The sequence below is a fragment of the Orbicella franksi genome, chromosome 14 (assembly GCF_964199315.1).
Source record: "Orbicella franksi chromosome 14, jaOrbFran1.1, whole genome shotgun sequence".
Taxonomy (NCBI): domain Eukaryota; kingdom Metazoa; phylum Cnidaria; class Anthozoa; order Scleractinia; family Merulinidae; genus Orbicella; species Orbicella franksi.
Window position 1 is genome coordinate 7107340 of NC_138158.1, and position 15423 is coordinate 7122762.

The window sequence follows — 15423 nt, forward strand, 5'->3', positions numbered from 1 at the left end:
AAGGCAAAGTCTACCTTTGAGTCTAATTTAGCAGTGGCTCATAAGACTGGCGCAGACCCTTGTTTTCCTTAGCACTAACCGATTAGAAGTATTTCTACTTCCCCTTGGATGGGATGCTAGTAGTCCATCAAATAGTTACCCCACCATTGAATTCACTGGTACCCATTTATCACCCTTGATGGAGAGGGGCACTGTGAGAGTAACGTGTCTTGATCAAGTGCACTTTGACTCCGACCAGGTCTTGAACCAGAACCACTCGATCAAGAGCCGAGTCTAGTACCTTGCAATAAGGCCGTCGCGTCTCCCACATTTTGAGTTATTTTGGCCATGTACAAAATTACCTTTCAACTGAAGAAAATAGTAGTTTACTGAGATATAAAAACACCAAAGAGATAACAATAAACCATAAAGAAACAAGGATGATTAAGGATGGAGAAGATTAACACGGATTACAAAAGACGAACTTGAAAAATTTAGGCTTAACTTTTCAAGATGCGCAAACCGTGACAGCTCCTTTAAGTGTTTAATGGCTTCTTATTTATTTCTACCTACAGCTTGGTGTGTGGCTCGACAAGACGTTTAGTCTGATCAAGGAATGCCCACGATATCTGGTGCCTTGTTATTTTGACGCTATTATCACCCCTCTTTATCTTAAGTTGTTAGATCGTGCTTGGAGTCAAATGTCCAGGTTTGCAAATATTGTTTTTTTTTTTATTTTACGAACAAGGTCCAGACTGGTTTCACCATGTAAGGTTGTGGGTTTCTCTATGATCTTAGACTTTGGTATCAGTTCCATGATATTAGAAACTAAGGCCTACCCTTAAACTGCCGAAGTAAAAGCCTAGATGTGACCATTAAAATCAAAGCAATGCTGTTATTTCGTGTTGTGCAAGGTGCTTCTATCATTTAAGTCTGTGCACGTAACTCAAGTGTATGACCATTCAAATGAAAGCTATTGAGCAGTACTTTCATGTGGTACTGTTTATTGTACTGTACAAGGTGGTTCTAACTTTTAAGTCTGTGGATGAAACCCTAGTGTATGACCATTCAAATGAAAGCTATTGAGCAGTACTTTCATGTGGTACTGTTTATTGTGCTGTACAAGGTGGTTCTAACTTTTAAGTCTGTGGATGAAACCCTAGTGTATGACCATTCAAATGAAAGCCATTGAGCAGTACTTTCATGTGGTACTGTTTATTGTGCTGTACGAGGTGGTTCTAACTTTTAAGTCTGTGGATGAAACCCTAGTGTATGACCATTCAAATGAAAGCCATTGAGCAGTACTTTCATGTGGTACTGTTTATTGTGCTGTACGAGGTGGTTCTAACTTTTAAGTCTGTGGATGAAACCCTAGTGTATGACCATTCAAATGAAAGTTATTGAGCAGTACTTTCATGTGGCACTGTTTATTGTACTGTACAAGGTGGTTCTAACTTTTAAGTCTGTGGATGAAACCCTAGTGTGTGACCATTCAAATGAAAGCTATTGAGCAGTACTTTCATGTGGTACTGTTTATTGTGCTGTACAAGGTGGTTCTAACCTTTAAGTCTGTGGATGAAACCCTTGTGTATGACCATTCAAATGAAAGCTATTGAGCAGTACTTTCATGTGGTACTGTTTGTTATGCTGTACAAGGTGGTTCTAACTTTAAAATCTGTAGATGAAACCCTAGTGTGTGATTATTCATATGAAAGCTATTGAGCGGTACTTCCATGTCGTGTTGGTTATTATGATGTACAAGGTGGTTCTAACCTTTAAGTCTGTGGATAAACCCTAGTGTGTGACCATTCAAATGGAAGATATTGTGCAATACTTTTAGTTAGTGTGGTGATGTGGTTCGGACGTTCAGTGTATACATGGAATTCTTGTTGTGGAAAGAGGAGCGTTTCCTGTCGATCCAGATAATGGCTGTGAAGAAGATGATTCTCTTGGATGTGTATCCATTTGAACTGTAGTTGAATCACGTTGTTTTTACACTTTTTTTTCAGTTTTGTGAAGAATGGCTCATCGTTTCTTAAGGCTCTTTCACTTGGTTCGCTCCAGTTTGTTGGTTTGTCCCGGTCGGCCTCGCTTCCAAGTCTGTCACCCAAACTGCATCATGGGCCGTCATCCGGGGCAGCTATGCCAACTCTGACGTCACTGGCAGCGGGCTTGCCTCATTTCTCCACAGGCTTCATGCGCTGTTGGGGAAGAGACACCTTTATCGCACTCAGAGGTTTATTACTTGTGACTGGCAGATACCAGGATGCCAGGTGCGTTTGACTCTTGTAACGCGTTACTTATGGTCTCTCACCTTTTATCGGTCCCCACGCGATGCGCCTCCTCGCGCGAGGGGATTCTAGCACACGCGCGCGTGGGCTCGCCCACTCGACTAACGCTGAGAAAAGTGGGGCACAACTCTTAGTAAAACTTTGATATACAAACAACATATGAATTAACTAACTCATATCAAACAAACAAAGAGGCGTGGTGATCTAACGGGTTATCCACCCTAGATAGAGAGATCTGGGTTTCGAACCCTGACCAGACAAGTTGTGTCATTTTGCAAGGCAAGTCTTTTTACACTCGGAGTGTCTCTCTCCACTCAGGAATACAAATGGGTACTGGTGGACTGTTAGTACAACCTAACAAACTTCCACCAAATAAAGCACGGAAAAATATAATAACATTTCCAGCATAGTAGTTGGTGTGGAAGCCTAAAGAGAACCCATAAGACTTGTTCGTTATAGTGATTTAAGATAACGTCATGAGGAAGGGTACATTGCCATTCCGAGTGGTGGGAGACTATAGCGCTTGTCGCTTCATGCTAAAAAAAATACTAAAATCAATCATGTACAGTTGGCCGGTACAAATAATTTATGACTCCTCTCATTCTGACGTATTTTTTCCAAGGATTGACTAGCGTTCAAAACATCGTCGCTTTGTTATTTAATTCAGTTATGTTATCTCACTTAAATTTTATAATGAGTGAACGTTTTGTTTGCTTTCTGATACGCATCAATTTGAAACAAAAGGAGGCGAATTCTGACGTCCTTCGTATTACTTTTCAGATGTTTTCAGCTGTTACAAATAAATAGTTTAAGAGCCTTGTCCCCTAACGAACGCAAGTTAGCCATCTATTGTAGCTTTTATTGATAAAAGCCTTAACGACTGGCAAAAATTAAACAAACAAAAAAAGAGTTAACATACTACCAGTATCTCTTATTTGCTTTAACATAAATACCACCTCTATTCCCTATTCAATATTTTGTAGACATCATATCCTGGCATACGCAGCGTGTGTCCGACACGGCCTGGTACCGAACCTTCTGGACGGTGGACGTAAGCCCCGGTATAACTGCAGGGACGCATCCTGGTGGTGGCTCCAGTGTATTCAGGATTATTGTTCCATTGTCCCGGATGGACTTAGCATTTTGTCGGATCCAGTGTCAAGAATTTTCCCCTCGGATTGTTCTGAGCCACAGCCACCAGGCAAAACAGTAAGTAAAGTAAAATACCTTGTTATGGTCATCATTGCTTCACAGCGAAACACGGGTGTAATAGAACTGCGCGCTGACGAAATGTCGGGAGATTACATTTCGTGTTTTGTCCTATTTGAATCTCGGATACAAGAAATTTACAATATGTACGAGGGCATTTCCTTTGTATTTTACTGTAACGTGAAAAATCTACTTGTTGTACAATTGCTGATACTGGAGTACCATACTTACTTTGAGAGAAGACTGAGAAGACGCTAAGTGAAAAGTGTATGAGAACCTGGATTTATTTTTCTCAAAATGATTACGAAACTTTCAATGTCATAAACTTCAAACTAGGAACAACCAAGAAGCGGAATTTTCTAACTAACCCAGTTTTTTCCTTGCAGAATTCTTGAAAACCCGTTGAATTATTATCGAGTTCAGTCCACTCCCATCAGATCAGTTCACTTAGAGTTGTATCCAATCTTGGCTGAAAGTTATCTCAAGTGATATTGATCAGTGATTTTCTCTAAAAAGAACTCTTATATCAGGAGCTGTGAACACTAAACACGCGATACAATGTTGGGCAAAATTTCCGAGATCCACGAGTGATGGCGTCATCTATGTGTCTGTGCTTTTTTTGGCAGATAACAGTTAGCCAATGAGCGTGTGAGAAATTTGACAGTGCTTGCAAAATAAATACCTTTTCAAAAATTATTGAAAAAATGACTTAAAATACTGTGACACACAGACTTTGTAGAAACCTGAGGCAGATGTCTTACTTGTCTTCTTCGTGCCAGGATCAACCGCTGTATGACGTCATACAGGAAGTGATGCAACGTCATTTCATTGGCATCAGTTTCCGTGAGCGGGGAGCTGGGCCCGATCTGGACAATCACATGCACGGGGCTGGATTTAATGTCACTGTTGGTGTCCGGGAGAGTACTGGGTTCGTGTTTGGTGGGAATCAGTGGAATGCTGGGACATGGATGGACAAAGTTGGTGAATCACACACGGCGGGGAACTTTGGTGTGCCTGCTACACCAAGGTAACATAATTCTACTTGCGCTTGAAACACTTGTGCAGTGATTTGACTTCGGTTCGACTCGCTTGCAAGCGAAGTTTTCGTAGTAAAAAAAGTGAATTTTCCGGCATAGCTGTCAAAGTTCGCATTTGATCGATTAGGTCTTCCTGTTGACCTGTACCTCTTTAAAACTTCTATTTTGATTCGTTCTTGTTAATCTACACCTCTTTTGTTCTTAGAGTTAGGGGCAGTATTTGTGTTCTTTATCGGTTATCTATTTTTCGTTTGGTCAATTCTACAGAGCCTTGTAAACGGTCCAGGTCGCCCCAGGTCTTTCTTTGCTGTTCTCCATGAATTTACCTGTCTCCTATATTGAACTTTGTCTCGAGCGTTTCTAGTATTGTGTTAAGGAATTTTCAAAATGACAACAGGCATAGCGTTGCGTTTCTGTGTGCCTAATTTTGTGTTTCTGCTCCTTTTCTTGTAGCGAGTAGATGCTTGTTAGAGTGATACTGTTTTGCTCTGTTGTATTGGAAAATTTGATGACTACTGTAGTAATTAGTGATTTCGTTTAACGTTCCATATCTCAGAGACGGTAGCGCTGTGGAGATTGTAGGTCTTTGCAAATCGACTGTGCGCTGGTTAGCCAAGCTGTGTGACCAAAAGAAGTTTCCATATGCTGGTGTATCCAAGCTACAAGATGGTAGGTTTTTCACACATTTTGTCAGAAGTGAGTAATGCTAATCTAGCTTTATAGACTTCTGATTGCGTTCGCTTTTGTTGTGATACCCGGATGTAATATAAACGTCCTGCCCAACTCCATCACGTGACTGTGTCAGCCATGCGTATTGGTCTAGGTACACGATAGATGAGCAAGTCAAAAGCTTGTAGTGAATTTTTAACAACCCCAAGGTTAAGAACAGTGATGTTAAACTGAGATTTTAAGATTGTATGCTGGATGCCAACGCTTGTTATCCAAACAATTTAGAAGTCGTCATACAGCCATAAATCTTTGCATTTAGTATAAATCTACTTGCATTCTATAACGAAAGCCGTTCTCTGATTAGCTACTGATTGGCTACACTACTCACTATCTGTGCTGTTGTAGATAGTGAGTAGCGTAGCTAGTGAGTAGCGTAGTAGATAGTGAGTAACGTAGCGTTTTGAACGACTAGTAGATTTATACTAAAACAATAATTATTAGATTATTCACTCTCGATTTGCATGCGTGATAGAAATTTTGAGCTCATAATCTAACTGTTTATTAGGCATCAATGCTCTCACAATTGGATATGTTACTAATTTCATCACGCTTTTTCCTTCTGGTATCCATTTAGCTCCATTACTATTTTTATGATTGACATGACCATATCATGACATATTCACCATCACAATTTAGATAAGATTCAATTTGTCCTGTAAGGTTTCCCAGTGGAGTTGTCATACAAAGAGTGGGGGATGAAGATTGAAAATGAGTTTGAGGATAACTTTTGGATACCTGACGATCCTAAACCCAAACAGCAGCAGACTGAGGAGGCGAAACTCATCCACAGAAGAGGCATCTACAAAGACACTGTTGGCGCAAGTCACAGATTCGCTGATTATCAGTTCAGGCCCAACTTGTGTGTTGCTATGACAGTGGTAAGGGATCTCTAGGGCGTGTTCCTGATAGGTACCCTCCATAGCAAGCCCGTCTGGGCGAGAGACCTGTTTACAGGGGTCATAACCCCGGGTGGTTATTAGGCTTTGACGGAAGAGTAACTCGCCCCCCTCCCGGGCAAGGGGGGGGGGGGTGAGTCAACTCTCTTCTGGTTATTTTTGACTCGAGTTCCAAGAGTTACTGTATAAATAATGATAGAGACATTTACCTATCAGTTCAGGCCTAACTTGTATGTTGCCATGACTGTAGTAAGGGATCTTAAGGACCTGGTAGGTACTTTTCATAGCAAACCACACTGGGCGATAGACTATTTTATTCATTTCTTTGAAATTAGCAGCGAACTTTTTACGGGGGGTTATAACCCGCAAGGGGTGGCGGGGGGATTAGTCAACTCCCTCCCTGGTTGTTTTTTATTTGAATTCCTAGAGGTACCGTATAGACAATGATAGCGACATCTTGCAGGTGGGTTTGAATGTCACGTGATACCTTTGAATTCCAGGCCCCAGAGATGTTTAACCCTGAGCATGCGTGGAAGTGTCTAGATTTGGTGGAGGAAGTTCTTTTAGGCCCATTAGGCATGGCTACATTGGATCCCAGGTAACGCGGACAATTTCGTTGTCTAAAGTGCAAAAATGGAGATACCAAGAGAAAGGTGTTTATTAGTACATGACAAGCTCCAAGTTTTCGCAATAGAAGGCAACCTTCTGACCTTCCACGCACGGGTCGGATGCTCTACCTCTGATTTACAGAAGACTTGTTGAAATGTATACTCTGAAATCTTAATTCTACGAATTTTTACATGCTACACTATAGTCGTCAGTTTCCGTCTGGCCCCATTCTCAACCAGGCTAACGGAAAGCTGCTCTTCACTGCATTCTTTTTACTTGTCACTCACGTCGCACATTCTTTGGCACGGAATGATTGCGTGACGAGAAAAAAGAATGGCCATGGTATACGAGTATTGTGCGACGAGCAAAATGAATGTCTACATAGAGGGAAAAACTCTACAAAACATACTTGACGAGGATACTTTTTACCGAACATACATTATCCCAACCTGGGTAGTTTTTGGAGTTTCTGTCTTTCGTTCATTGATTTTGATTCCTTGAACGTTGTTGCCAGCAACTGAATAGTTTATTCGTGTTGTTTTTTATCTGCCTGTTCCAGTGACTGGGCTTATGAAGGAGTTTACGACAACTCACAAGATTCATCCTCATACAAGAGTGCCAAGGGATTCTCTTACCATCAGGGACCGGTGAGTCCTTCGTAGATCATAAAAATGTTTTAAACAGTGGTTCAGCCAGTCTGATTGTCCATAGTTAGTGGATTGTCCGGGTGAGGACAAGGAGTCTTTCTCCTACCCCTGGATGGGATGCTAGTTCGTCACAGGGTTAGCTCCAGTATTAAATATGTTGTTACCTGGGTGGAGAGAGACAGTGTGAGAGTAAATTGTCTTGCCTTAGAACACGGACCACTCGATCCAGAGTCCAGAGTGAAGTAACCAAGGCTACACGACCGAAATGTCTGTGTGGAGTCAAGTGTTTTGTCTAAGGGTGCATCTTGGGTGTCTTGAACTAGTGAGACAATACTCTGCACAGGCTTAGGAACAATATATCTTTGAACAGATTGCTTGCAAGTATTCTTATTAAAACCGAGTAAATAGAAAACAAATAGTTGTCGTGGAGTTAAGAAATATTTGTTCTACTATCAAACAAGAATGTAAGAAATCAACAACAACAACAACAACAACAACAAGCTTTATTGCCAGATTAAAAGTTAAACTTGAATTACAGCATAATATATTAATACAAATAAAGATAACATTTACTCAGAATAACTAAACAGCTAATCGAGCTGAGTAAAACTAAATAATGTTTACATATCGGATGTAGGTTGACACTAAAGCTTCAGGAATGCAAGGAGATAAAAAGAAGACAAAGAGACAAATAATAAAATTTAAAAAAAAAAAGATAAATAAATAAATAAAATAAATAATTACCAGTTGAAAGCTCATGAACAGTATGACTGTAAGTTATTTAACTTGACTTTGTTTTTAAACGTTTTATTAAAGGGGAAGGTGTTTAATGGTTTCGTCAAGGTGATTCCAAACTTTTGCAGCTGCAAAGTGAATGCTGAATTTCTCATAGTTTGTTTTGATGGTATTGATATAATAGGTTGCTCAATCAAGCTAAATCCTTGTGTTTCTATTTTGCAGGAGTGGCTTTGGTGCCTAGGCCCCTTTCTTAGAGCTCGACTGTACTTCGCCAAGAAACTCCATGGTAAAGAGGGTCTAGAGCGGACAATAGTTCGCGTGAAGAGCATCCTGGCAAGACACAAAGTGGAAATAACAAACTCCTCCTGGCGCAGCTTACCTGAACTTACTAACGCCGGGGGAGTGCCATGTCATGATGGCTGTCCTGCACAGGCATGGTCTGTAAGCTGCTTGTTAGATGTATTGTACGATATGGAGAAATTAGTTCAAGGAGATAATTCAACTTGACTGTAGCTGGAAGGCTGGTCTTTTAAGCCGTTATTTCGGATCTCGTAACGTAATGTCACGTCACGTAACGCTTGGGTCGTCTCATGGCGTGACACCGGGTTGCATACGCAGCCGTTATTTTGGTCACGTAACGTTACATCACGTGCAGCCGTTCTCTATGGTCGCGTAACGTTACGTTACACATAGTAACCTTTAGTTGGCGTGTAAGTGTTGTTTTGGGTCGTGAGGTAAAATGGAGTAGCTAGGTAGCTATTTAATTAGACGATTTATTCCGTAAATGAAATTGCGTTCACACTAGCTCCAAAAGACATGTTTATTTTCCACAAACTTGTTTCTAATTGCGTTGTTCACATTAGGTGGCTATGTTTCAAGTCAAGTTTCGTTATTTATTTCGTTTTACGGTAGATACATCAGATTGTTATAGCTACACATAAAAGCGAGAATTGGTGCTCGAACTTCATGTTGCAGTTATTTTATTAGCCTCCCTCCGTTCAGTTAGTTCACGCCGTTTTTTCGCGCCGCGCTCCAACTAACTGAACGCGTGGAAGAGGCTATCATTTCAGTTATGGTCCAATTCAAGAGGCAACTTACTTCCTTTTCGCTTTTTGTATCTCTTAAGGTACAATCATGTTCTGACAAAATATATTTCGATTATTTTTTACGCAATGCACCTTTTAAAGATTCATAATAAAACATGTTTCATTCATGTGTAGACTAAACGTGTTTAGGAGAGTGTGAACGCAGTACAAGTCTCGTCTACTGAATGCAGGTCGATAAGTCTTTCAAAACGGCTCTTATAGTGTCAAGGTGTCCCGAAAAATTACTAAAATTTCTTAAACTATATTAGGTTATTTAGGTATTTTCTGGTTTGTGCGTAGTCGTATCTTTATGTTCATCCTGGGCTTATTTTTTGGCGAGCAGGACGGTCTGTTTCAAAGCAGCGTGGTAAGATCCCTGCTCAAAGTTTGTGTTCGAGTGAATGTCCCGAGGAAATGGGCAGGACTGCACGCGGCAGTCTAAATGTATTATTAGTGTATTATTAGTATTTAAGTCATTGTAATTCAGAGGTAGGATGTGAGAAGTCTCATTAGGTGTAATCTTAAATCTTCTGTATAGCTCCAGATCGATAATTTTTTGGTTTTCTCGTCTGATTCATTTCTTTTAATTAATCGTTGATCATAACGTGGGGAAACAGACTTCCCAGATAACAGCCAATCAGAGACGGTATATAGTATCACGTCATCAGTCTTGGATTTTCGGGTGGGGTTGGGCAGAGAACGGTGGATCTGAGCTCTCATAGGAGATGTGCGTTTTCTCGGGCTGTGTTCATCAGAGTCAAGTGTAGGTAGTAAACACGGTATCTGCGGCATAAGTTCGCAAGCAGAAAACAGCAGCAGAAAACTTTGTCGCCAATGGGGTTCCGGGATCTTTTGGGTATAGGAGGTAAGGTTTAAAATGGTGGCAACGGAGAGCAAGAAAATTAAACAGTCCTCGAACTGAATGTACTGATTGATTCAGAAAGCACGATCCAGTGATTATGTTAATCTTTGAAAGACATTTCAGCGTTCAACAGACGCCATCTTATCCACCCAAACGATTCCAGAAACCATCACGCACTGATGTACTCAGTCTCTCCATATTTCTAGACTATACCGTCTATACGGAAGAATAAATGATCTTTGTATTGTGTGTAGAGAGACTAAAAGTAAGCTTTTAAAATATTAATCTATCAGTAGTTATCGCTACCAATAAAATCATCAAATAATTGTCACGTGGGCGTAATGTCATATCTCTTTGATGACGACATTTACGTGACATCATTTAACTACAATGAAAAACCCTGCAGTTACTGGGAGCGAGGTCTGGCAGTTTTTTTTTCCTGATATTAAAAGCTGTTGTGTTTAACTTCTCATTTGGGATTTTCAGAATTTAACGAGGAAAGAATATTTGAGTAAAGGGACAAAGGAAAGCAATGGAGGATATTTTCAGTTGTTCAGTATTAGTTATTTAATCGTAAGCATCGGAGAATGCGTTTCTAGCCTTCTGATTGGTTCACTGATTCTTGATTGTCAACCATTATACCTGGGTTTGACCTTATGTGGAAAATGAGTGCTTATCATGGTCACAGAGGGCGCGTTCCATTCGACCAAAATTTCTGGAAATTTCGGTTCAAAATTGAATGGAACAGAAAGTTTCCGAAAATTCGTTTTGAAAATTTTGGTCAACCTCTCGAGGATGTCCCTTTTTTCGGAAATTTGAAATTGCGGACATTTCCTGTTCCATTTGGCATTTCTACCCGGTATGAGTCGGTCCTAGTTCCTCTAGTCGTGAATATTGCCTCGACCAAAGCTACAAGATGGCGGCCAGTCGACACTACACTGGATGGAAAACGATCTGCCACAGTTCAAACCTTTTATTGATTGCCTATCCTCCACAAAAACGTTAGGATCTGCTATTCTGGAAAATTGTGGACTGGTCGTTCCGAATATCCTGTGGGTATTTGCCCGGTTTGCATAATCTCCCGCGAGAAAAGTTCGCAAGTTTCTTATCACACGAAGATAATTCTTGAGTCGGTCAGGTAAATATCTCGGACGAGTTTACTTAAAGTAATCTTGAATGCGTATTAAATTTCTTTGCATGAAGCAGCTTACTGCCCTTTAATCAGCCACTTCATTATTATCCTTCAGCATTTTGGTCGAGTAAATCTTGGCGGGAAATGTGCCCAGGCGGGAATAGAACGAGATCGGTCCGGTCTGCTGGAAAATACCGTTCCATTCGGAGGCGTACGAAAATTTCGGTAATTCAAACCGGAATTTTTAGTCGAATGGAAGGCGCCCTGAATGTCATATTTAACTTAACTACGTAGAATTGGATTCAAATTCCGAGGGGGGGGGGGGGGGGACAAATTTGTCATGTTGCAAGACAGTTGTTTGAACAATTCCCACGTTAAAGGAGCTCAGTCACGGTTTGCGCATAATGAAAAGTTTAGCCTCAATTTTTAAAATTCGTCGTTTGTAATCCGTGTTAATCATCTCCATCCTTAGCCATCCTTGTTCCTTTATGGTTTATCATTATGTCTTTGGTGTTTTTCTATCTTTTTAAACTGTTATTTTCAGGGTTCCTACCATTTAAAGGTAATTTTGTATGTGGCCAAAATAACTCAAAATACCGTGACTGAGACCCTTTAATCAAAACTTGATTTATTTTTCAAATCGTTGGATTGACTAGGGTGTGTTATTCCAGAAATCCTAGGACCGAAAAATAAGACCAGTTCCCAGAGAGATCCAAGGAGTTCCTTTTGAAAATAGGAATAGAAGCTAAAGAGTCTGCAGATAGATGAGCCTCCCTCCGTGGTGGAGGTGGGGAGGAAGAAGCACTCTGCTGGGATATACGAGCCCCCGTGTATTTACAAAGATCAGACATGATTTTTCTTTCATTTGCCAGGAAACTCCATTTATTACTATCAGGAACATACAGCCACTCCGGAGTTATATACTCCTGTCCCACAAAAAAAGATCCACTGACCAACTTCCGGATTGGAAAACACATCATTCGTCATAGAACAAAGTCTTCCAGCGGAAAATGCCCCTGAATAGCTTAACACAGAAGTACGATCCCCGAACCCTGTATTACTGTAAGTACCTTCTTCCTGGGCGACGGTTCTGCTCCTCCCATTTGGCCGGTAAACGCGACAGGTAATGCGATACGCTTCATATCTTCAATTCTTGTCTAGGAACACGGTGCGTTGAAAACGCGTGAGCGATGCTCACTTATCTGTAAGCGGTATTGTAACTGTGTTTCGAATGGGGCAGGAGCTTGAGAACCCTTAGAGGATAAACCATGCTTTTATCTTTATCCCAGTGTTACAAGAAAAAAAAATTGGACTCAGAGACGAATTTTACCGCATGTTCACAGTTCACACAATAGTTTCTTCCCGCTCTTTCCCGCGTATTTTCACTTGATGTGCACTGCAAACTTCCGTAAAATGCCTGACTAGTCATGCCTTCATTCTTTTTAAGCGCTAAAAATTATCATCTAATTAACTAATATGGAGATACCAGAGCAAATGGAACACCAAGCGACGTAAACATATGTTTTATAACAACCGACTTGCAAAAAGCTCGCTAAAGATGCAAAATTAACTTTTTAACTTTTTGGGAGTTTCGCACAGAGCTAAACTTTGGCCTAAGCTTTGGCAGCTATAAAAGGTTTCCTAGGGCTGCGACTTACTTTTGTTAGAAGAACGAAGATCCTTAGAGTGGCTATAAGTTATTGAGACGCCAAGCTGTTTCAGGTCTGAAAATTTTTTAATGGCACTTTTGTGAAGGCAGTAATAGTTTGGCCGTGTGTTCGCTTAACGCAAGAAAGACTGGAAACGAAAGAGAAACCCAACATGGCTGCGGAGAAAATCTTTATATTTCTACGCCAAAGAATCGATGAAGAGACTGCCTTTGGTTTTTTTAGTCTTTGCAAACTTATTTTCTGATGTGTGTTTGCATTTCAATGCAAGAATTATGCCTGCAGCAGGCTGCAAAACACGTAAAATGGGGACCACGTTGACTGACCGTCGCAAATAAACAACAGCCCGGTAGGAAATGCAAAACTGCTAAGGTAAGCTTAAGCTTTTACTCAAGAGCTGTTATTTACGAATAGTGGTTTTTAAACCTAGTAATTTTCTCATTCTTTTCATTAGATAAGTTTAAGATTTAATTCGGTTAGACTGTAGTTCTCCAAATGTCAGAAGTGTTTCACGTAAAGCGGGAATTCAAATTCTTACATCGCACACGTGGGCCGTCGTTTTGAGCAAAAATCTCCGGAAGCTACGGTATGTTTGAGTTAGTAGCTTGAAAAAAGAAATTTCGAACCCCTTAAGTGATGATTTTAGACAACAAGTAAGATGTTAAAACTTACTTAACTCTCCCTCTCTCCCAGACCTAGTTAGCTACAAATTTGCACATGTGCAAATCTCACATCTTAGAGGCTAAACTAAATGAAGAAAATGCCACCTCTTCATGCAAATTGATTTTATGAAGTACTCTGTAATAAATCTATAAATATTGGTCAACTGCAACAACAACTTCTACTCGATGAATTAGATTACTACATGCTATTCCTTAATATTATTTTTACCCTGATGTTAATGAGTATACATTTAAGGAAACTTATCACAACCATGTTGTTGCTATGTTATGAAAGAATTGGTTCATGCTTTTAGCTGTTCATTTATATCGAGTTATGAATGCACTTAGAAAGTTTGGAGAGCACTCAAGAAGCCAGAGTTGCTCTTGGCTCGGCGGGCCTAGTACGCAGGTCACAGGTCACGGGTCACGGGTCACAAGTCACAGGTCACGGGCAACTGATATTCAATTCTTTACTTTAATGATTTTAAGACATTAAAACAAACAAAGTTAATTGAATATCCTTTTTCGCAACACAACAACAGTCGCACTACATGCATAGATGTAAAAAACGAATTCAGCCTCAATGGTTAATCGCATATATAAAACAGCGTGAAAAAGGTACATTTTTATGTTTTTTATCTACAATAGCAAAACGGAACAGAAAAGGAAACAGGGACTATGGTACTACATCAATAAGTAACTGATATGAAGTTGGGAGTTTCCTGACAATGGTCACTGATATGAAATTTAAACAACTTTGGGACCTGACTTGACTGACAACAGTCAACAACTGTTACTCTGAACATATTTCTTCAAGTCCAGGTGTTGAGGCTTAGCACTACAAGGGATTTTTAGGTGGGGCCTTGCGAGGTGGGACTGGTAATTGAAGGTTTTAATGTGACGTCATCATTTCCAAAATTAGAAATTACCAGTCCTTCTGAAGTTCCTTTATAGTTTCATCAGATAAAAGACCCTGCTTGACAGGGTTCTTCATTTTGTAGAGTACTGGCATGTTTGATTATTCAAGTTGATGCATTGCATGACATTAAAATGGCAGACCGAGAAGGTTCTAGTGTAGGTCACAAGAGGAGTTATCGCTCAAGTTTCTACTAACAGAACAGTTCTTGGACTAGAAAAAATCATAATTTCAATGTGTTGAAGCCCTAGAGAAGTAGCATTTCTTTTGAATAGCAAAACTCAATGACAGACGTTTCTGTCATGTGCGAAAAAATTTTGTTGAGGTCGTTTACAGGTCAATCATCTATCGTTTTCTCAGATTCTTGACTTCATTTATAGAATGGCTTTGATTTTTTGTTTTTGATGGCACAAAAACCAGCAATAGAAAGAATTATCAATCAGTGTTTCAGCCAGAAAATTTTTCTTGAGGGCCAAAGTGGCCCCTGAAGACCTTTTTTAAGGGCCTATTTTTTAGGAAAGGGGCCAATAAATTGAAAGCTATAGAAGGAAAAATGTGTCAGGGTACCAAGGAAAATAAAGCAGTTTATTAGGATGTAGGATAAAATTTAATCGTAAGTGCTTTTTGAAGTGTTTCTACTCAATAAATTTCTTTTGAATCAGATACCAGTATGATCCGTGCCTTACAAGAGAACAGTCCTTAGGCATACATGACATAGTCAATGATCAAGGGTTTGCAATGCATTATAGGGCGATTTCAAACTTGGAAGTTTTACGATGTGAGATAATCAATACAGCAGAGCAACAGGATGGAATGACTTCTCTTATGTTGAATGTTTTAGAAGGGAAGGCTTTTAAAATACTACACCTGGTGAAGCCTGTAGTCTTGTAAAAGGAAAGGGCCAAATTTTGGCCCTTTCTTTGTTTTTCTGGGGGCCATCTCTGATTGCAACGCGGGATTCCCA

At 40.1% G+C, this 15423-nt stretch overlaps 2 protein-coding genes across 3 annotated transcripts in view; both read left to right on the forward strand.

Annotated features, from left to right (window-relative positions):
• The window catches only part of LOC145468085 (glycogen debranching enzyme-like), a 34798-nt gene extending 23035 nt beyond the window's left edge, over positions 1–11763 (forward strand). The window contains exons 19-27 of the mRNA XM_081451757.1: positions 555–688; positions 1989–2252; positions 3254–3479; positions 4259–4506; positions 5073–5185; positions 5906–6123; positions 6642–6739; positions 7310–7397; positions 8358–11763. Coding sequence (XP_081307883.1) covers positions 555–688; positions 1989–2252; positions 3254–3479; positions 4259–4506; positions 5073–5185; positions 5906–6123; positions 6642–6739; positions 7310–7397; positions 8358–8642 — 1674 coding nt within the window. The 3' untranslated portion in view covers positions 8643–11763. The remainder of the gene's footprint in view (positions 1–554; positions 689–1988; positions 2253–3253; positions 3480–4258; positions 4507–5072; positions 5186–5905; positions 6124–6641; positions 6740–7309; positions 7398–8357) is intronic.
• A 1139-nt stretch (positions 11764–12902) lies between these two features.
• The window catches only part of LOC145467209 (uncharacterized), a 28424-nt gene continuing 25903 nt past the window's right edge, over positions 12903–15423 (forward strand). For both annotated transcript variants that reach the window (XM_081450764.1, XM_081450765.1), the window contains exon 1: positions 12903–13253. The gene's annotated coding sequence lies outside the window, so the exon portion shown is untranslated. The remainder of the gene's footprint in view (positions 13254–15423) is intronic.